The sequence below is a fragment of the Macrosteles quadrilineatus genome, unplaced genomic scaffold, assembly GCF_028750875.1.
Source record: "Macrosteles quadrilineatus isolate MER2022 unplaced genomic scaffold, UCM_ALF_1.0 Scaffold_1__1_contigs__length_201487025, whole genome shotgun sequence".
NCBI classification, from domain to species: domain Eukaryota; kingdom Metazoa; phylum Arthropoda; class Insecta; order Hemiptera; family Cicadellidae; genus Macrosteles; species Macrosteles quadrilineatus.
This window is the reverse complement of record NW_026542594.1, coordinates 59,067,895-59,091,602: the sequence shown is the minus strand read 5'-3', so window position 1 is coordinate 59,091,602 and position 23,708 is coordinate 59,067,895. Positions and strand designations below refer to the sequence as shown.

Here is a 23,708-nt window from a genome sequence, read left to right as displayed (position 1 = left end):
TCTAAAAGTCGCCCCCCCATAAACCATATGTGTACTTAAAATGTTCGTCATGACGAGAAACCTTGCGGAAAACTATTTCCATTATTTCATAAATTGCCCTTTAGGGTCGTAATTCCTTTCTAAAGAGAACTTTCCATATACCTTATGTCAAAAACACCTCAGCTGTACTTATTTGTTTATATTACTGTGTTCTGTTTTGTTAGTTTCAGCTTAACTTAACCAATCAATAGTTTTATTAATACTTATAAAGTCAAACGGGGTGAAGCCCGTGGGTACCAGCTAGTCAGGTATAAAGAAAGTTTGTTTTTTAAGAACAACTTGTAAACTGGCATCTTAAATATCACATAAAAATAACCATAAGTATCAATACCTCAAATCAGCGAAACTGCAGAAAAAGCAAATTTCCATTTGCCTGATTAGATTTTTACAAATATTTACTCAAAAATCTCGGCTTTATTCCTTATTTAAATAACATTAGGTTTAACGAGTATTTAGGTTTGCTGCTAAAAGGGAGGTAAGTGTGGTTTCTCAGTAAAATGTTTATAGTTAAATATAAAATAAATAAATTTTCCGAGCTTAATCAAAATATATCCATAAAAAAAAATTACAATAGTTTACCTGTTCCTCCTGAAAAATACTATGGGAATTTTTAATTTACCATTTTTGGATTTTCTCCGTGGTTAATAACCATACAAAAAACTTCAAGGTATTCAGCAATAATTTGGTTTTTTTTAAGCTCTATATAATGGTTTGGATAGACATTGATCAATAAGTTAGCCTACAATATTATTTTTAATGTTTGGGTAAAAATGTATATTCATGTTACAATATGATAATACAATTAATTTAAACTTTGAATACCTTCTTGGGAGACCTCTGAGTATGGCCATGGTAAATTTCTGAATACAGTAGTAGTAAGTTCCCTGGTCAGGTCTCAAATTTGTTTGTAGTCTAGTACCTGACTACCTGAGAAGTCTTTTTTACAGAAATACCCTGATTGAATTTTGCTTTGATACTGATGAATATACATTTAACAACAAAATTATTCATAAACTTGTTTATTCAAATTTTATATTTTTTTCAGCAAGTAGTCAAGGAATTATTTAGATTAAGGGAGTTCATTAAGGATTCAAGGACACATCTAGAGGGATTGGCAGTTAGCCAATCAACATATCACCATCTGAATGCCAGGCAGAACTTACCACATGTACCCACTCTGGTAGCTGGTTACCCTTGCACTTGTATGGTGAAATGTCTATTAGAGATGAAAGATGGCCATGATAAGCACTGAAACAACAGTAAAAATGACAATAGTATTTCCATGATTTTTACACACATTAAAAATAGGTTATTCAAAGACTAAAGAATTATTGAGGATTGAATTTGCATAATGTTATTTATCATGAGTAGAGGTCCCATCCCGTTCTAGAGCCTAGATAAAAAGAAGAGGTTATTTTCTGAAATATTCTTCACTAGGCCTATTAACTATGAATAAATCCTAACCTGCTTTGTATCTGCTCAGTGGTAGTGTCTCGCCTCTTGGCTGCACCACCTGCACTATGTTATAACTCCTATCCCCACTGGCTTGCCACCTACAGACCAGAGGGTCCAAGGTAGGATAGCCAGTTGTGGTTTTTGTATCTGCTCAGTGGTAGTATCTCGCCTCTTGGCTGCACCACCTGCACTATGTTATAACTCCTATCCCCACTAGCTTGCCACGTACAGACCAGAGGGTCCAAGGTAGGATAGCCAGTTGTGGTTTTTGTATCTGCTCAGTGGTAGTGTCTCGCCTCTTGGCTGCACCACCTGCACTATGTTATAACTCCTATCCCCACTGGCTTGCCACGTACAGACCAGAGGGTCCAAGGTAGGATAGCCAGTTGTGGTTTTTGTATCTGCTCAGTGGTAGTATCTCGCCTCTTGGCTGCACCACCTGCACTATGTTATAACTCCTATCCCCACTAGCTTGCCACCTACAGACCAGAGGGTCCAAGGTAGGATAGCCAGTTATGGTTTTTGTATCTGCTCAGTGGTAGTGTCTCGCCTCTTGGCTGCACCACCTGCACTATGTTATAACTCCTATCCCCACTGGCTTGCCACGTACAGACCAGAGGGTCCAAGGTAGGATAGCCAGTTGTGGTTTTTGTATCTGCTCAGTGGTAGTATCTCGCCTCTTGGCTGCACCACCTGCACTATGTTATAACTCCTATCCCCACTGGCTTGCCACCTACAGACCAGAGGGTCCAAGGTAGGATAGCCAGTTGTGGTTTTTGTATCTGCTCAGTGGTAGTATCTCGCCTCTTGGCTACACCACCTGCACTATGTTATAACTCCTATCCCCACTGGCTTGCCACGTACAGACCATAGGGTCCAAGGTAGGATAGCCAGTTGTGGTTTTTGAAAACAAATCAATTAAAAAATCACGCCAAAATATGAAGGTTTTATAATCTAAAAAAATTGATGAACTGATTGTATTCAAAACACTTAAGCCACACATACTGGTCTAGAGTGACTACATCATGGTGCTTGGTGTGGGCTCGGGCCAGTCGCATGGCGAGATCATTGGCTTCAGACCCGGAGTTGACTAGAAAACAGACGTTGAGAGGTTCAGGAAACAGAGCAGCCAACTTCTGAGCACATAACACCAGGTTGTCGTGCAGAAAGCGATTGTTAGTGTTGAGAACTGACATCTGTTCTACTGCAGCCTGGACTACCTCTGGATGGCAGTGACCGACTGAAACAAGCCCCAAGTACAAACATATCAAGTAAAAGAATAATTTTAAGCAGTAGTTAATTTTTACCCATGTCATGTCTGTAATTTAATTTAAAAACATTTAATTTTAACATTTTTATTTCCTGAGGGAGGATGCCCATTATACTGAATAGTTGAAAAAAAAACCAGAAAATTTAGCCATTTTACAAAAAGCTGTGGCTGTAAGTTCAAGTTTTCAGTGCATGTTTTCCACATTCTTGGTGTTTTATAAGATGTAGGCATAAAGCTTTCTTGTATTTTTCAGTTTACTATATGACAACAGGTTCTTGATTTAGTTTATACTAGCCGTCATACTAACCGTCCGCAACGGGAAGTTAGCCCTAAAGAGAATAATTATTATGTTCCAAAGATCTGCTGTATGTAGATAAACTTTTAGTAAACCACTAAAAGTATTAACTGGCTACTCCATTTCCCAAACATTATTTTTGGGTAAATAAACCATACAAACACAATGAACTTTTATAAACAAATAGGAAAAAACAAAGTCAATAAGCTAATGAATTGTCCACTTAAAAAATAAAACGCCTCATTTGCGCATTATCAATAATTATTTATTAAATAAAAAAAGATATATATATATATTTATAACTGAAAAAATCCTAGTTTGACACTTCTCATTTTGCATCTCAGCCTTTTGTTGCTGCTTGGTTCAAGTTAGCTGTTGTCTTAAATTAAAACAATAGTGTTGCACTCTGTTGGAAAACCTTGAAACTTTTAAATATGTTATTGAGCTTTACAGAATCAAATTGTTTAATTGAAACAGCTGTTAAGATTCTTTAATTCCATTTAAATATGAGTATGTATACTAATATGGAGCCCTTTGGACGGATCTGCACCAAACTTTTCATGAACCATCCTTGAATAAAGCTTAATAAAGCCTGAAAGTTTCATTACAACATGTCAAGGTTTCGTAGTCCATAGGGTATATATATACATACTTCCTCTTTTATTTAGTTTATATTTATTTAATCTTGTTTAGGACAAGCCTACATCCACACAGTTACAACCACAAGTGGTGCCAAATATTTATAGTGTAAAAACTTTAAGATACAAGATACAATGAATTTCTAACTTACCATGAGCAACATTGTTAATACAGTCGAGGTATTGGTTGCCTTTCTCATCATACATATACTGTGCCTCAGCTCTGACTATCTTTATTGGATCACTTCGGAAAAACAATTTGCAGGACTCTCTGAAAGTTTAAATATATATTAGAAAAAAAAAAACAACATTAACAAGAAGAACATTAAAATAGTTTGTAGGAATTATACACACATTTAATGTACACATGACTAAAAGTTTTCTCAATTAACGTGTTTTGTAATTTACAACTGTGTAATTAATTATACAGCCAAATCACAATTGGACCTTATGATTACTGAACAGTAGAACTAACTTAAAATGAATTAACTGACTCATTTGGAACCAACCGCCCTTTGCTCAATTTGTGTTTTGAAGTATCTTTAGATGTTGCAACAAGTTAGAGAAGGAGTGGAAATAAATGAAAATACCTTCTCTAGTTTTCATTATTTTTAAACCCTCTAAAACTAATAAAAATGGAGCATTATGCTATAAAGCATATATTGTTATAAAGCATTACTTTCTCTACATATGGGTACTATAGCTATCCTTCCATTGATCAACTTAGCGATGAACATAATTAGACACCTTCCTCATAAGAGTCAATTTCAATCATTACCGTACATGTATAGAACAAGTTAGAGAGAATAATAATTGTATTCTTGGCAGAAGTTATTGGCAAAGGTTCTAAATTCCCTGCCGATGCATTTGTGAAAATATGGATATTTCTTACATTCCACCCACACTCAGTGAGAAATTTTATTCATTTGGCTTTTCATTAACACATCATTAAAGTGAGTTTTATTGATTTTCCTCATCATCTTACTAATATTATAAATGTAAAAGTTTGTGTGTTTGTTTGTTTGTTTGTTTGTTTGTTTGCTTGTTTGTGTGTTTGAAGTTCAATCACGCATAAGCCACTGGACGGATTGGGCTGAAATTTGGCATGATGATAGCTTACATTCCCGATTAACATATAGGCATATTCTTATCTCAAAGAAAGCATTAAAAAGTTACAAGATTTACCAACAGGGTGCAGCACTATATATTTTTTTGCAATTATTAAAACAGCAAATTTGAACTAAGCAGCAACAAAAAACTGTGATTCGCAATGAGAACTGTCAAAGTAGGATTGTTTACAGTTATGTTAATGTTTTTCATTTCATCAATAATTTGTGATATTTTGCGAGTTGTTGGTAATTTATTTTTCTCTATTGTTTAGGTGAAGTGGTAGAACATTATGGCTATGGTAGATGTGTAATACTATAAAATACTGTAAATTTAAAAAAGCAAATTTTATCAAACTGTGTCCTCCCTTATTGCAAACGCAAAGCTTGAGTATAACTGCAATAAGCATTGTATACTTATATTCCAACCCCGTACGAAGGATGGGTACTCTGCTAGTAACCATATATTTCTTTCAAATTAAAAGCTTTACTACAAATTGATAACATGGGATGGTTATATCAAAGTAACATTTAAATTTCTTTTACTATGTTATTATTGCTCTTGCAGATTATAGCCCAAGCAAATTAGGAAAAATAGAGGAACAAATCTATGTATTCCCAATTTTTTTCAAAAATGTGTCGGGGAGGGTCCCCTAATGAATATATGATGAAGAGAATAAAATCACCCTGCCGCTCTCTGGTGGTGGGAGGTGTAAATGCACCAATTTGCGGTTTTTTGCTTATAACTTGAAAACGGCGTGTCGTAGCTTAAATTGTTCAGTGTAAAAGTTAAAGCTTATTAAATTTGCTACAACTTTGATCATTTACAATATTAGTGAAAGACGCATAGTTTCTGAGATATCCGCGCTCAAAAAAAAATAATAATAATAATGCTCAAAAAAAATTTCATCTCACATTTTTTGTTAAAATCTTATTTGTTTCTCCTTCTCTGTTATTTTTCAGAAATATTGTATGGTAAAAATTGGTAATAGTTATGTAAATAACAATTTAACAAAATAAAAAGGTTATCTATTTATTACGACGATCCAAAGTTAAAACAATTAAAACATACAAAATAAATTCATACTTAATTATAGAACTAATGTTGACTGAGCCTCTGTTTTTGCAAAAACAAAGGCTAAGGTAACATTAGTTCTATAATTAAATATGAATTTATTTTGTATGTTTTAATTGTTTTAACTTGGATCATCAAAATAAATAGATAACCTTTTTATTTTGTCAAATTGTTATTTACATAACTATTACCAATTGTTTCCTTAAATATACTTATATTTGGCCTAAACAATTATCAGAAACCATAAAAATTTTGCAATGATAAAAAAATCAAAACTTTGCAACTATTTGTGTAATTCATGATTTTCTCTTTTTATCTTAAAAACGCTGTAACTTTATACTGAACCTAGATCTTATCTATTTACATATTTGTATATACTATTGAAGTAAATTTAATTATCTACAACCTTCTTTTCGTCAATATTTCTGCAAAATAACAGAGAAGGAGAAACAAATAAGATTTTACAAAAAATGTGAGATAAAAATTGTTTTCGAACATTGTTTTTTTTTTTTTTTTTTTTAGCGCGGATATCTCAGAAACTATGTGTCTTTCACTAATAATATATATGATCAAAGTTGTAGCAAATTTAATAAGCTTTAACTTTTACAGTGAACAATTTAAGCTACGACACGCCGTTTTCAAGTTATAAGCAAAAAACCGCAAATTGGGGCATTTACACCTCCTACCACCAGAGAGCGGCATGGTGATTTTATTCTCACCTATCATATATTCATTAGGGGACCCTCCCTGACACATTTTTGAAAAAAAAATGGGAATACATAGATTTGTTCCTCTATTTTTCCTTATTTGGACTTATTTGCTTGAACTAATTATAAGAACACTTGGTTAACTTCATGAAAACATTTTTTAAACATTGAAATACCATAGTGAATACTGTTTGTGACGGAAATGAAATACATTGTCAAAATAGAATTCTTTATATTTACAGTAGGAACATCAAATGAGTATAAATTACAAAAAAATATTGTTATTCAAAGAGAGTGATTTTGCAATTTTGGTTTCAATAATTTTTTAGTACAACTCGTAAAAATAAAAATATATACCTATATTAAAGAAATTACAACAACTTGGCCTCGCCAAGTTTAAAAACTTGTCAACGAGGTCCAATGTTATGCATAAAGATATAAACAACAAAATGTTAAAGTTTTTTCTCGGTTGTTATAAAACAAAGATACCTAAGTATACTATTTCTAAGGTGGTTTGTATAAACTATTAGGTTAACAAGAAAAGAATAACCATCCCATTAAATAGCTTGATCTACTAAATAATTTACAGACTAATTTATCAACTTTGTTGTTTTAGCAAATTTCCTATATGAAAATAAGCTATTACCATAGGTCATGGTGAAGACCTAGAATCAGAATCCATTTGGGCCTACTTTTTCGTTTTCAGGTCTCCGCGCCATCCACTCTACCTCTCCGCCGCGCGCTAATGCAAGGGTTTAGGATCTCCGTTATTGTCAGCTTAGTTCTTAACCGATTTCAAATATATTTATTGTTATTTATTCATTTCTTATATCTGTAGGCTTGTGCTTCTTTAATTTTTTGATAATAGTAGAATTTAAGGTGGGAAGTGACTGGTAAATACTTCTAAATAAGCATTTTTCTAAAGTATTTTACATAAGCAAATACATTTTTAGAAGAAAATTAAAAAAGTAGAGTCATAAATTTGAATCTAAGGAGTAAGGAACAATCTTCAGATGAAAATATTTTAAAAGTTAAGTGAGTAGCTTAAGAGGACTTAAACGTCTGCATGCGCTTCTCGCGGCGCTGTTGAATGGTGCAACATAGCCACTGAGGCCCGAGTTAAGATTTCTGAGCTGAATTAGAGCGTAGGTACTCTTAAAATTCATATATATATTTGTGTGTGTGTGTTAATACAATTTACATTAACTTTCAAATGCTCACCATGATGATGATGAAATGAATGTTAAAATGTTTGAAATTATGTCCGTTACAACTAACTTTAGTGTTTATATATTTTGCTGCAAGACATGACCGAGACAGATTTAACCTCATAATCTTACTACATACTATCACGGATAATGTTCAAACTGTGGGAACTCTTGCAAAACAAACAGATAGGTTAAATCAGTTAGTTTAGTTTGAGTGATAATGCAAGGTACAGCAAGGGAGGTGAGGTTACAATATAAATTCATCTCACTCATTTAATAATTTATTATTGTTACCAAACCAATGCTAATTTATATTTTGTAACTAGTTCATATCAAGGCTACAGTCAACACTGCACTCATTCATGAATATTTAATTGGCTGCCTTCTTAAACACATCCCGAATAAAGTATTAATATTCTCTTTGATTAAAGGTGCATGGCTGTCTTGCAAGATCCTATAATTATACACATTCTTCAATTTATTATATGTTTATGTCATATATTTTGTTAATGTCTCATAATTGTTGCACATAATACGTTTTAACTGTAATGTTTGGAAAGGAATGTCAAGGTTATTATAAATTTAGTATAAGCGCAGAAACTATGTTACGCTATGTTAGAGTATGTAATTTATCTCCAATGCACTAGTGCACTTCAACTTTATCAATATTTATTCTGCATTATGATAAAAAAAATATATTGAAGATGGGAGCCATTTTGGGAGTTTACTTATAAAGGGAAACAACATACTAGCTAGTGTAAAAATTTTTGTTGTATAAATTAGCTTAAACAATCGTTAGGAATACAAATTACAATCATATTTATCACAATAACTGACCAGAAGCCTATCCAGGAAGTTTATTACAATCATTTTATCTTATTCTTGCTGAGCTGGAGTCTAAAGAGTCACTTCAGGCCCAAGTGGTTACATTTTAATTTACTATCCAAATATTCTTCTAAAAGACCAATAAACCTATTTTGAGAACATCTACATTCCAAAATGTACATTAACACTATTCGTGCTGTCGACATGTTTGAACATAAAAGTTTCATTTATTTCAATGTTAAGCAATTGCGGGAATTCCCGTCATCAGCACCCAACGTGTTAAATACTAGTTTAATGTGTCCTTTAATTATTTAGGTAGTTTTATCTTATTCTTGCTGAGCTGGAGTCTAAAGAGTCACTTCAGGCCCAAGTGGTTACCGTACTTTTTAATTTACTATCCAAATATTCTTCTAAAAAAACCAATAAACCTATTTTGAGAACATCTATATTCCAAAATGTACATTAAATCCTAGTTTAATGTGTCCTTTAATTATTTAGGTTGTCAGGTACTATGGAAAATAGCATAGAGAAAAATAGAATGCTTTTCTTAAATTATCGTAGAGTACTATGGGTGTATGTTCATTCTTAGCCTTTAACAATAATTGCTATGTTCACACCCTATTTTAAAAATACTGATATGTAAGGTAAATGCACCAGTAGCTGACAGTGCTCCAAAAGCTGACAGTTTGAGTTTCTTAACTTTATAATGTGGTCTCTTAAAAATATTTACACATGATTGCATTGTTAGAAGAACATATGTTTATTCTTGATTTGTTTACAAACAAATCAGTGGAATTTAGCCCATACTCGCTGAATAGTGGTGGTTTGAAAGCGACCCTGTCTGTACACATCACATTTAGTCGATTCCCTTAATGAAATTGTTAAGAAGGTAAGTTTGGTTTTTTGTCATTTCGCTAAATTTCTTAAATAGTATTAATGATTAGGCTCATTATTTTGATCAATTATACCTTTGTTGACAATTTCATGATAAAATTGGGGTGTTAGGGGTTTTGGATTTAAAATTATGTCAATGTCAGGCTTTGGTACACAAAAGCAATACAAGTTCCACTAGCTGACAGGGGATATTTGCTACTTGCACAATATTAAATTGGTTTTACCCATTGAAATTTGCATGCTATTTATAATTTATGTGATCTCACATTTTTATAAAATGATTTTAATTTTTTAATTAATCAGCCAAATTATCTTAACAAATGTATATATTTTTTTTAATTTATATAAAAAATATATATATTTCTTTTAATGTAAATATTTTTTTATTTTAAAATATGTAAAATAAGTTTTCTTAATAACGTTTTACATGATTTTATAATTTAATTATTAAGTTAGATTTTATTCGTCTTATAAATTATAAAACCCTTAGGTTTAGCAGCTAGTACATTCATAGTTCCAGTGTCAGCCACTGGGACAACTTACAGTCAGCTACTGGTACAAGCACTTTTTTCACTGTCAGCCACTGGAACACGTACAAAGGTTGAATTAAGCTTAAAAATGTTATAAAATATATTTAAAAAACCCTTTTTGTATGACGAATTTGAAAACTACACTAAATTTAGAATCACATAAAATACGTAATATCTCTTTAGTTCCTATTTATTCAAAACCACGGATTATTAAGTGCGTATAGTTTCTTATACTGTCAGCTACTGGTGCGTTTACCTTAGTAAATGTTTTTAACGACTGCAGTGTTTTTTCATACTTCGTGGTTTTATTCTGTTTCAAAGCAGAATTTCCAGCAGATGTTTCCATTCACATACTACTATGGCTCACGTAAACATATTTTAATATATATTTCTTGTTTTGTCTTGAGGAAAGAAAGCATTCTTGCCATAAATACCACAAAGACCAAGCAATTAATTGAAGTGACAACTCTCTTAATCCAACTCCTCCAAAACTGGTTTTAAGGAACCAAAATTCTGCTCATCTGATATTACCAGCACTCAAATTCATTCTATTCTACTCTCGAGTAACAAATTGAGGATTGAGGTAAATTTGATGTTTTCATTTTGGCGAGTATGATCATTGAGTAATTGACCTCAACAGTGTTTTAAGAAACACTTTTTTTAGTACTTAAAAACCATGGTGCATTCTTTTTAAACAGTGTGTAGGCCCACAGTACAATATGTTAAAGATAGTCATATATACACTGTACGACTCCGTTGTCATGCAGATTGTGATAGCATCGTACTAATATATTTTGATTTCAGCTAGGGGTTGTCAGCTCCTGGAGAACCAGTGTGGGGGTTATTATTCTATTTTTGCCCCATTGTGCACCCCTTTGAGAAGAAATTGCTGCTGTAGGTTCAACAAATGAATACTTGGTTTAGTAGTCAGAGTTCACAACAATAATATCATTCGGCCTTCACATTGCATGAAAGTGACCTTTCTCTACTAACTCATCTTCATCTTCACACACACAAACACTCCCACCACCCAGGCGTATAGATCAACAACATTTTTGATCAATGCTAAACTACGGCTAACTTGACTACGCGCTTTATCATAGTCATGTCAATAATCAAGGTTCACAAAATATATGTTTATTTTTTTGTAACAATTTAGATAACTGTGATCCAAAGGAACAATTCTAATATTGCTACAAAAATCACAAGTAATTAATTGAAGATAAAAGTAATTAATTGCCTATATAGGTTTTACACTAATCTCTGCCATATGATAATATTATCAATTGTTGATAGTAGGTCGAGGAGGTCATGTTGCAAGCATGGCTTAACACACGTATACACACACAAACGCACACACATCAACTCTAACGGGGCAAATCGGCTCGTAGTGGGAGTCGTTGAAAATTGTTAAACAAATTTTTAAACTAGCAGAGTACCCGGTACCCGTCCTTCGTACGGGGTTCGGGGTTGCGTTTAAGTATAATGGTTATTGCAGTTATACTCGTGCTAGGCCTATGCGTTTTCAGTAGGGGAGGACACGGTTTAAGTAAATTTGGTTCTTTAATTTACGGTATACTATAGTATAGCACATCTACCATAGCCATGATGTTCTACCACTGCACCTAAACGATAGAAAAAAAGTTAAGTTCATACAGCCTTTTGTTGCTGCTTGGTTCAAATTAGCTGTTGCCATAAATGCAAACAATTATTAGTGCTGCACCCTGTTGGTAAACCTTACAACTTTTTAACGCTATTGAATATCATAGAACCAACTTGTGCAGTTAAAGCAGTTCTTTAATCCCTTTTAAATATGAATACTCATAAGGTTAACATGGGGAACTACAGAGCCACTGGGGCGGAGCCCGAAAGGATTTTTTAAATAAGAATATGTCTATATGTTAATCGGGAATGTGAGCTATCGTCATACCACATTTCAACCTATTTCGACCATAGTTAATTAACCCGTGATTGAACTTAACAAACAAACAAAAACATCACTTTTACATTTAAAATATTAGTATGAAGTATGATAAATATTTAATACGCCCCAGTTCTTTTTTGTGTGAATAAATTAAACAACCGGGCTGCTACAACTTTATTTAATGCACCTGACGTTAAAAATGAATATGATAACAAGCTAGATAGTCTCTTAGCAATCGGAAGTGTGATGTTTTATTTTTTTTTAATTTAAGTTATAAAACCGAGTGATAAGAAACATACATTTTATTGTGAGATTCCTGCTAAGCAGACGCCTCACTCACTGCGACGCGACTAGCGACTGTAGGGGTGAATGCCGCAAACAAGAACAAACCGGTCTGCTACGACTGATAGATAACAAATGCGAATGAAAGACAAACTGTTACAAACTTCATCATGACTGAGAAATAATTTATCTCTAATATAAAAGATGTTACTTTTTCAAGAGATAAATTCTTAGTAAATAAAACCTCCACGACTGTTTTACCCAACACCATTTTCAATACAAAAGTCTTCACCGTAATAAATTGCAATCGAATCTAGATTGTTGTTTTAAGTTGTTTGGGCATTTGATTGTGAATAAATTACATGTTAGGGAATATCCCATATTGAGAATAATCTACTGCTGTAGGTCTCTTGATCAGACCTAGACCCGCGACCACTTTACTTCGTTTTGATGTCCCCAGAGGCCAAAAATACCATCAGTTCAAATTCGTATTCGTATTGCGTACGATAAATCGAGCAAGTCATCTTTTTTTTACAAACGTGTAAACCTAAGTTTATTCAAAAGAGATCACGCATGATCGGACTGTGGGAACTGGTTTTATGAGTTTTTGGGGTTAGGGTCGAAATTAGTTTTCCCAATTTTTATTTATAAATATAAACTTTTGCAATTGATTCGTTCTAAAACATTTTTCACCACACTATGATGTGTTTAGCTGTTTTACATACGTTAATTGGTGGCTGAAAATTACGTTTTGCTGGCCATGCCAGCTGTCATCATCGTCATTTGGGGACCGAGCAGATTTTTACCACAATCACTAGGGCCACAAAATCAGCTGCCCAAAAATTAATGCATATTAAATGCACAATCAGTATCCATATTGCAATAGAATTGTTTTATTGTCACCGCTGCCTGGCAACTATTTATTATTATTTTTGCTGAATCCTCAAATTATTTCGTTGCATAACTTAAAATTTGTAGTTGTGTTGACTATCAGTATGCATTACCGTTGTGGTGAAGGCTCATTTTATCCTGTACGGCGCGGCGCACGCCGCCGCTGCGTTCGACGGCAAACGCCGCATTCCGCATGTTTGTGTGGCGGCCATGGCATCGGTGGGGGTGTCAAGGCTACCAACTCAGGAATTTCTATGTTTACTTCAATCGTAGTAGGATCCGTCATTTTACATATGTACACAAAACTTGCATACTGATGCTCAAAAAAGAAAAACAAAAGTACCTACCCACACCGGCAACAAAAAGTGAAATGGGGAAGCAAAGCATTACCGTGTTGGGCTGAGTTTGTTTCGATCAGTTGGCAGCACTTGACAGCGCCGCTGCGGCGAGCCGCAGAGTATAAAAGCTCCCATATAATGCAATGCACCTAGAGGTAGCGGCACGTGGCGGCCGCCGCAGAGTAAAAAAAGCACTCAATGCTCTACAGGGCCGTCGAACGCAGCGGCGTGCAGTGCGCCGCAGAGTATAAAAGCACTCAATGCACTACAGGGTCGTCGAACGCAGCGGCGTGCAGTGCGCCGCAGAGTATAAAAGCACTCATGCACTACAGGGCCGTCGAACGCAGCGGTGTGCAGTGCACCGCAGAGTATAAAAACACTCAATGCACTACAAGGCCGTCGAACGCAGCGGCGTGCAGTGCGCCGCAGAGTATAAAAACACTCATGCGCTACAGGGTCGTCGAACGCAGCGGCGTGCAGTGCGCCGCAGAGTATAAAAGCACTCAATGCACTACGGGGCGTCGAACGCAGCGGCGTGCAGTGCGCCGCAGAGTATAAAAGCACTCAATGCACTACAGGGCCGTCGAACGCAGCGGCGTGCAGTGCACCGCAGAGTATAAAAGCACTCAATGCACTACAGGGCCGTCGAACGCAGCGGCGTGTAGTGCGCCGCAGAGTATAAAAGCACTCATGCACTACAGGGCCGTCGAACGCAGCGGCGTGCAGTGCGCCGCAGAGTATAAAAGCACTCATGCACTACAGGGTCGTCAAACGCAGCGGCGTGCAGTGCGCCGCAGAGTATAAAAGCACTCATGCACTACAGGGTCGTCGAACGCAGCGGCGTGCAGTGCGCCGCAGAGTATAAAAGCACTCAATGCACTACAGGGCCGTCGAACGCAGCGGCGTGCAGTGCGCCGCAGAGTATAAAAGCACTCAATGCACTACAGGGCCGTCGAACGCAGCGGCGTGCAGTGCGCCGCAGAGTATAATAGCACTCAATACACTACAGGGCCGTCGAACGCAGCGGTGTGCAGTGCGCCGCAGAGTATAAAAGGGGCCGAATAGTGGTAATAGGGTATAGTGTGGTGAAAAATAGCGTTCGTACCACGGACCAAAATGGTTTTGCAGCTCTTGATCGATTTAAGTTCTCGGTTTCGTCTTGAACTTAAAAACTATCTCGAGCAGGCAAAACCTTATTTTCGGCCCTAGGTACTATATATAAATTACTATTTAAGCTTAAAAACAAATCATTTAGTTTATTTAAGCGTTGCTGTATGTCTGGTTAAAAGTATTAAAAACTGTAAATTTAAATTTGTTATTGTTATGTTACCATTCTTATGAAGATCAAATGGATTGGTTCAGTTCGCTTGCTTATGGATATATTTTGAAAAAAAAATTAAAAATAATTTATTTCATACTATTAACATTTCAGTGAAAAACACTTTATGACCCTTCCTGTAGCAGCAAAATTATCAGGAAATGTTTGAGTGAAAATCCAATTAGGCAAATGGAAATCCATTTAGTCTGCTGGTTCGTTTCGGCGGGGGTAATTTATTTCTCGATACCTTATATAAATACATTCTGAATAAGATTTCAGTTTAACACAAGTTAATACTTAGTTTCAATTAATTGCTTTAGTGCACTTTTAAATAACTAATGTTGTTTTGCAAATCATTCGAGCTTCCACGGTCTAGTTGAGTAGTTGAGCAAGAGCGAGTTGTTGTTGAGAGCCGTGTTATCACAGTTGTAGTGATAAGGCGGCTAGTCCACGTGACCGCCGCGCCGCGCCGCGCACGGGCCTCTCCATAACAAGGTCGCCGCGCGCGGTTTATAGCTCTAAGCCATTGCTTAATCCCGTTTTATTACCATGTGAACACCTTGCAAAAGCCTTTATTTGTGAGCAAACTTGATTGATGAGAGTAATCGGTTCCACTTGTCACCTATATTAGACTGTTATAGCTGCCTTCAAATTGGAAAAATGATACCCTCTTCTTAATTTATATTGTTAGTTGCTCATTTTTTATTTATTTCAGTTAATAATTTAGTATATCAAAGTGTTTTTGTACGGTAATTGGTTACGGAAAAAAACCCCGCCGCAGCAAACCTGCAGACTTAACAAATTTCCATTTGCTTGATTGGATTTAAACTAAAATGTCTCCTTACAAATATCACATTTATTCCCTATTTAAACAGAATTAGTTTAATGAGTACTTAGGTTTGCTGCAACAGGGAGGGTAAAAAAGTTTTTTTTATTTAAAATATTAAAAGGTACTGCGGTTTAGTAAGAAATTAATGTATTTTCCAAATTTGATTAAAATATGTTCATAAACAAGCAAACTACAACAGTTGACTTATTCTCCATAAGAGTAACATGGGAATTTTAAAAATACAATTTTTTTGAATTTTCTCCGTAACAATTAGGCGCATAATAACGCTTCAATATACTAAATAATTTGTTTTTTAAGCTCTACAAAATGGTGTAAAAAGAAATGGTCAAATTTTGTGTTTTTAGGGTCAAAAATGGAAAACCCTATTTTTACCGCATAAAACCCCCCATAAACCCCCGTTCCCATAGTCCGATCTGGTTCGCGAACTCATTCAAGTTTATCCCGCCTTACACCCTCAAACCAAATTTTATCAAAATCGGACAAAAATTACTCAAGTTATCGTGCGGATGGACACACACACACACACACATTATATATATATATAAATTTGAACGAATGGTGTTTTTGACCTCTGGGGACATCAAAATGAAAAAGTAAATCGGTCCCGGGCTTAGGTCTTACCATGAGACCTACGGTAATAGCTACTTCCCTATAGGGAAATTCGCTAAAATGTTTAAAAGATTAATTTAAAATTCCCATGTTATTCTTAAGGAAAATATTGTAGTTTGCTTGTTTATGGATATATTTTTTATCAAACTTGGCAAATTTATATATACTAAGCTATTAATATTTTACAAAAAAAAAACACTTTATGAGCCTCCCTGTTTTTACTTAAATAGATTTAATTTAAAATTAATTCAGGCAAATAGAAACTCACATAGTCTGCAGGTTTGCTGTGGCAGGGGTATTTTATTTATCTATTAGATTATTCTGGGTATCCGAATGCACAACTTTAGTGCAATCGTATGTAAATTATGCATATATAATTTAGTTTGTAAACCAGATGCACCCATTATTTCTTTACAACAACAAATTTTAGAATGAACCCCAGGAATCTCCATGAGCCTTTTTTAGCAAACGGATTGCACTTTGATATGTTTTTTGGCAACGTGTCGCAACTCAGTTAAACAATCGTGTTTGATGTAATAAATGCCAGATTAAAATTGTCGCTTGAAATTAACTGGGCATCCATAAGGGCGTTAGGTGCCGCGTTATAAGCGGGTGTTAGCAATATGTGAACCCGTACACACGAGAGCGGTAGTCACTACTCCAGTGCGACTATGTAGCTAAAGACAAGGAAAATAAGACAAAGAAGATGGTGGGTGCATCATGTCACAGGTGACAGATTTACCATGGGATAGAAACACGCCAAATGTTATCAAAGTCAAACCACAATTGCTCTTGTTCGTGTCTATCGTGTTCTCAGGCACACACACACATATCAAATATTGAATGAATAATGTTTTTTTTTTGTCTCTGCGTACATCATAATTAAAAAGTAAAGACGGTAACTGTGTCGTGGAAAATTCCCTAGGAACACAGAGGACTTTAAATTTTACGAGAAGTTTTAGCTCGTGTCTAATTTTTTACTTTTTACCGTAATCTATGATCGTAAGTTTGTTTAATTACCTAAGAACTGTTTTTGTGTGTGTGTAAGAAGAAATTGTTTAGTGACATGCAAACTAAAGCAAAATAGATATGTCATTTAGTAAAATCGCCCCATTCCTTGGGAAATATTACAAAGAAAATGAATGAGCATGCCCTGATCAAAAATTCTTTCAAACGAATATGCCAGTAAGACAACAAAAGTTAGGTCCACTAAAAGGAATGGTCAACATCCTAGTCTTGCCAGCCAAGGTCAACCTGTTTCTAGAAAGTAGTACCATTAATTAAAATGAAACCATTGACTGATGGTAGGAGGGTTATTATGACAAAGTATACATAAAAATACTCTCAGCTCGACACGTCAGGTCTTTCAACAAAAACACAGTACAGTACAAACAAAGGCCGCTGGCACTGAGGTGATTAGACATAGTGAAACTGACATTGTATTGATAAACAAACGGCGACTGTGACAGCCACTTTCTAGATAGCGTCTGCCATGGCTGCAACGATTCCTTCCGTGTTCAACCGTCATATCCTGAGACGACCACGCCGGTCCACGTCGGCCCTAAATAACTGGTCGGATCAGAAGACGGACTGGAATATGAATGAGATGGATCTATCTCAGTAGGTCAAGCATTGGGCTAGGTCTGGTGCACAGCCTGGTAACATTAAATGACGAACCATCCAAGTCAAACCATTGTGAGTTACTGACTTCATCTTTTATTTTTATATTACGAATAAATGAATCCACCACACTATAATGACTGGTCATATTTACCCATCACGTTCGATTCAACAACTTTATGCTTTCACCATTAAATAAAAAAATAGAGTTGCTATACCATGTTTATTTACATGATTAATGTAGCCATAGATTATAATACCCCCGTCGCAGCAAACCTGCATACTAAGCGAATTTCCATTTACCCGGCTTGATTTCTACTAAAATATTCCCTATAAATTTTCAGATTTATTTCCTATTTAAATAACATTAATTTTAGTGAGTAGTTAGGTTTGCTGCTACAGGGAAGATGTTGAGATGTGTTTTTTTTTTCCAATTGAAATATTGATAGCTTAGTATGAAATAAACCAAATTGCCAAATTTGATTAAAATATATCCATAAACAAGCAAACTAGAACAGTTTATTTATTCTCCATAAGAATAACATGGGAATTTTAAATTTTCTCCGTAGTCAATGAACATTCAAAAACACTTCAATATACCAAATTATTTGTTTTTTTAAGCTCTTCAAATTGGTCTAGAGAGAAATTTAGAAATTTTAAGTTTTTAGGGTCAAAAATGAGAAAAACCCATTTTTACCCCATAAAACCCCCCATAAGCCCCTGATCCCATGGTCCGATTATGCTGGTTCGCGAACTCGTTCGAATAAATGTAGGTTTACACGTTTGTACCAAATTTCATCAAAATCGGATCAATTTTGCTCGAGTTATCGCGCTAACGGACACATATATAAATATATATATATATATAAATATATATATATATATAAATATATATATATATATGAATTTGAACGGATGGTGTTTTTGGCCTCTGGGGACCTCAAAACGAAAAAGAAAATCGGTCCCGGGTCTAGGTCTTACCATGAGACCTACGGTAATAGCTTATTCCCTATATGGGAAATTCGCTAAAAGGATAAACGTTCTGAAGACACATTGTCCCTCTTTGTGCATAATCTTTTGACATACCATGTATAGTCATTAAGATGCTTGTAATATTGAAGCACTCTTTCCTTTCCCTTGTGAATAGAAATTACCGGAAGCAATAGGAATAACATAGGAATAAAGGAGTACAGCTTGAATAAGTAATGACGACTAATGGTACCTATTGGCAGTTGAATTACATGCTTAATTATCGAAGCTTTGTTTTCAAATCCCTTCTCATTATGCCATGATTACTGGTTCAGAGCTTAAGGCCATGAGTTTGGCTTAAGGTTTGGTATGTACACCAACCTATCATGTAAAATAGAAGGGTGTTTAAAAAAGAAAGTTGAGGTGAACTAGACCTAATGCCGATGTAGGTTACAACAAAAAGAAGGAAAACAACAATTACAAACTATTTGGATTAAATATTATAAATGTGAAAGTTTGTGTGTGTGTGTGTTTGTTTGTTTGTTTGTTTGTTTGTTTGTTTGTTTGTTTGAAGTTCAATCACGCATTAACGACTGGACGGATTGAGCTGAAATTTTGCATGATGATAGCTCACATTCCCGATTAACATATAGGCATATTTCCCCCTGAAAAATCCTTTCGGGCTCCGCCCCAGTGGCTCTGCAGTTTCCCATATTAACCTTATGAGTATTCATATTTAAAGGGAATTAAAGAATTTTGTCAGCTGTTTCAACTAAAAAAGTTGGTTCTATCATATAAAAAGCATTAAAAAGTTATAAGATTTACCAACAGGGTGCAGCACTATTATTTGTTTTGCATTTACCATAACTACAGCAAGCAGCAACAAAAACTGTGATACGCAATGAGAACTGTCAAAGTAGGATTGTTTACAGTTATGTTTATGTTTTTAATTTCATGAATAATTTGTGATATTTTGCAAACTTTTAATAATTTATTCTTCTCTATTGTTTAGGTGAAGTGGTAGAACAGTATGACTATGGTAGATATGTAATACTATGGTATAACGTAAATTTAAATAAGCAAATTTTATCAAACTGTGTCCTCCCCCATTGCAAATGCAAATGCAAAGCTCGAGTATAACTGCAATAAGCGTTTTATACTTATATGCCGACCCCGTACGAAGTTCGGGTACTCTGCTAGTGGAAAATAATGTCGAGCGAAATGTTAGGACAAATGCTTGGTAAAAAACCTTGTGGCAGCGGCTATTTTTATATGTAGATTACTCAATTTTAACTTTTCCCATTTTTGACCCAAAAAAACATAGAATTTTGCAATTTCTTTCCAAACTATTTTGTAGAGCTTAAAAAAACAAATAATTTAATATATTGAAGCGTTATAATGCTCCTAATGTTTACGGAGAAAATTCCAAAAAAATGTAAATTTAAAATTCCCATGTTATTCTTATGGAGAATAAGTAAACTGTTGTAGTTTGCTTGTTTATTAACATATTTTGCCCAAATTTGGAAAATGTTTTAATTTCTTACTAACTATTGACAATTTCCATAAAAAACACTTTTACCCTCCCTGTTGCAGCAAACCTAAGTATATGTTAAACTGATTCTATTTAAATAGGGAATAAATGTGATATTTTTAAGGAGACATTTTAGTGTAAATCCAATCAGGCAAATGGAAATTCGCTTAGTCGGCAGGTTTGCTGCGGCGGGGGTATTATATAAATGGAAGAGTCAAAAAACGTCAAGCCACATATTAATGTCATTATTATGAGATTCAGGCCAGTGGCGTCATTTTTATGTTTAAATTATCCATTCGTGATCTGTGACTACAAAATAACATTTCGTCTTGCGAATGCTTAAGGTATAACTGCTACTACATAACAAATGTTAGACGACGTGTATTTATATTCGGAACGAAATCAACCAAAACTTAATTTTTCTTCCATTGTTTGTACAGTACTACCTTTTGTTTTTCGTAGTTCTATATAGTATAAAAGAGTGGGGGGGGGGGGACAAAGCGTGAAAAAGCTAACAATCTCAAGAACTATGAATAAATAGTCTTATTCAAACTGCATTAATAGTTATTTATTAGGTGTATTGTAACACTTGCCCCTACTGAAAAGCTACATATTGTGTTTTATAATCTGAATACAGAAATGTGTGTAAATAGGATATATTTTAGGATATACATTTATTGGATATAAATTGATACAGGTATTCTCAGAGTTAAGTGGATTGCTCTTCATTGCAGATTTTAAATTAAGCTCAACCGCATTAAACGTTAATATACCCTCGCCGCAGCAAACCTGCCGACTAAGGGAATTTTTATTTGTCTGAATTGATTTGTAATCAAATCTATTTTTAACGAGTATCTAGGTTTGCTGCTACCGCTGCTACAAGGAAACTAATAAAGTGTGTTTTTTGTAAAATATTAATAGCTTAGTATGAAATAAGTAAATTTGCTAAGTTTGATCACAATATATCCATATACAAGCAAATTTTACAAAATTCTCCATAAGAATAACATAGGAATTTTAAATTTACAATATTTTGAATTTTCTCCGTTACCAATAACCGTATAAAAACACTTTAATATAGGCTACCTGTACTAAATTATTTGTATTTTAGCTATTTAAAAATGTTTAGAGAGTAGTTGGGAAAATTTTGTTTTGAGGGTTAAAAATGAGAAACCCCATTTTTACCCCCATAAAACCCCCCGTAAAATCCCGTTCCCATGATCCGATCATGCTGTTTCGCTAACTCGTTTAAGTTTATTATTTAAGTCCTTACACATTTAAACCAAATTTCATCAAAATCCGACAAAACTTACTCAAGTTATCGCGTTCACGGACGTATTTAATAAATATATATAAATCAAAATGGAAAAGTAAATCGGTTCTGGGCCTAGGTCTTACCGTGCCACCTACGGTAATAGCTACTTCCCTGTAGGGAAATTCGCTAATAGATCGGTTGTGAGTATTTGACCTGAAGCACCCACTGTAACGGTTGTAGGTATATTTGGAATACCCGTTACCTACGTTACTTCCTCAGGTAAAACACTACCAAGCAAGGAATCAGATTGATTTCCAAATACCTTATTTAAATAACAGTGAGTGTACACAGGAGCTGATGTTCAGATCTAACTACTGTGCTGTGCTAGAATTGTTTCGATAACAGTTGTGTATATTTGTATTAGACGATAAGTAAAACCACGGATTAAAGAGACTCATTCTAAAGTTGAACGCACTTTGTGACCTTCTCCAACACAGCGTATGAAATAGGGTGGATAGTGTATATGTAGCCAAACAAACTCATTGTGGGGGACACATTCACATTTGGTTAATGTTTCAATCCGTCTACTTCGCATATCTAGCTATTCCGCTTCACATTACAAGCACTCTAAGTGGCCTAGAACTAAAAAAAAAAAAAAAAAAAAAAAAAAAAAAAAAAAATACCTCATCCAACACAAATACTGAACAACATGTGTAAATTTTTTGTATTGTCTGTAAACAAAATCGCGTTAAATGAATTGTTTCTTCAACATATTTTACTTAGTAGGTATACTTTTGTTTGGTTTGGTTTAGTACCACGGTGAATATAAGGAATCATCATTGACAAAACAGACTAGGGCCACAACGAGACATTGACATTATCAGACACTATTCAAATGTAGGGGACAAAGGTGATTGATTACCGAACGTTTACCTACAGACAGAAGCAAGTCAGTTTCACTATCATATGTCGTATGGCTGATAAACAACAATATAGAACTTCACCATTTGCCTGAAATTATCGTCAAAGTTATTGAATAGATTGTTTATTGAAAATAAACCCATAGTTAAAATAGATCGGCCTAGCGATCTGCATTTAAATTGGTGAGTAAATGTGATGGAATTATCTTATACAGCGAAAGGTTTCTGAAGCGTTTATCGATGTATTTATACAGCAGCAAGTTTGCAGTACAGTAGTAACTTTGCTTAGATGAATAAATAATATCATAATTTTATTTCATTAGAAGTTCAGATTGTGGACTTTGCCGTTAGGCATTAGGCATACACAATTAATAAACGGCAAAACGTCTAAATTAATATTTGCATATTTCTAGTAGACTTTGATTAAGACAATTATAGAGATATATTTTAGCACTTTACTCGATTCGTAATTTATTTTGCAAAAGTGTTGGTGGCTATGGAAAACTCCACAGTACCTTAACTTACCTACTACGCTTGTTTTTAGGTTGGGATCTTTGACTAATCTCAATATGAGAACTTCAACACATAAATTTTGGCATAAGATAATAAAAGTTCGTTAAAAGAAATTTTGTAACGACGACCGAGCAAACAGTAAAACATCGCTTGTTTACGAACATAGTTTAACAACTCTACGATCACTGTTGATAACCTCAACAATGCGTCAATGCAAACCTAAAGTGAAAGTGATTTTAAATAAAGAGTACAGTATTGTATTTTGTACTTGCCCAATATGACGTTTTCTGAGAGAAATAGTCGCGGATTTCGGCAGCTCCTCGGCTGAGTCCATGGTCCCAAGGCCGGACAGAACGCGGAACTGGTCTTGGTCTTGGATCGTCTGCACACTGCGGCTGCACAGCGCGGCGCGGCGTGGTCCCAGCGACTACACAACAACAAACAGCTGATTGGTCGGCCACCAGGGCATCACGTGACCAGTACAACAAGCTAGCCGCGCTCACGTGTTATGATCCAGCTCAAACAGCTGAGCTGCCTCACAGGGTCGCCGGAATTTTACCCCCTGGGAAAAGCTGACGTCTCTATGACATGGTAACATGAGCGCTCAAGTTTGTTCGCCGGCGAAATTTTACCCCCGCGGATTTGG

At 34.9% G+C, this 23,708-nt stretch overlaps 1 protein-coding gene across 1 annotated transcript in view; it reads right to left on the bottom strand.

The window, feature by feature from the left end:
* LOC128983218 (5-phosphohydroxy-L-lysine phospho-lyase) overlaps nucleotides 1-23,490 on the bottom strand; it is a 55,119-nt gene extending 31,629 nt beyond the window's left edge. The window contains exons 1-4 of the mRNA XM_054402432.1: nucleotides 23,331-23,490; nucleotides 3,850-3,964; nucleotides 2,500-2,734; nucleotides 1,203-1,287 (exon numbers count right to left, since the gene is read on the bottom strand). Coding sequence (XP_054258407.1) covers nucleotides 1,203-1,287; nucleotides 2,500-2,734; nucleotides 3,850-3,964; nucleotides 23,331-23,396 — 501 coding nt within the window. The 5' untranslated portion in view covers nucleotides 23,397-23,490. The remainder of the gene's footprint in view (nucleotides 1-1,202; nucleotides 1,288-2,499; nucleotides 2,735-3,849; nucleotides 3,965-23,330) is intronic.
* Nucleotides 23,491-23,708: the final 218 nt, after the last annotated feature.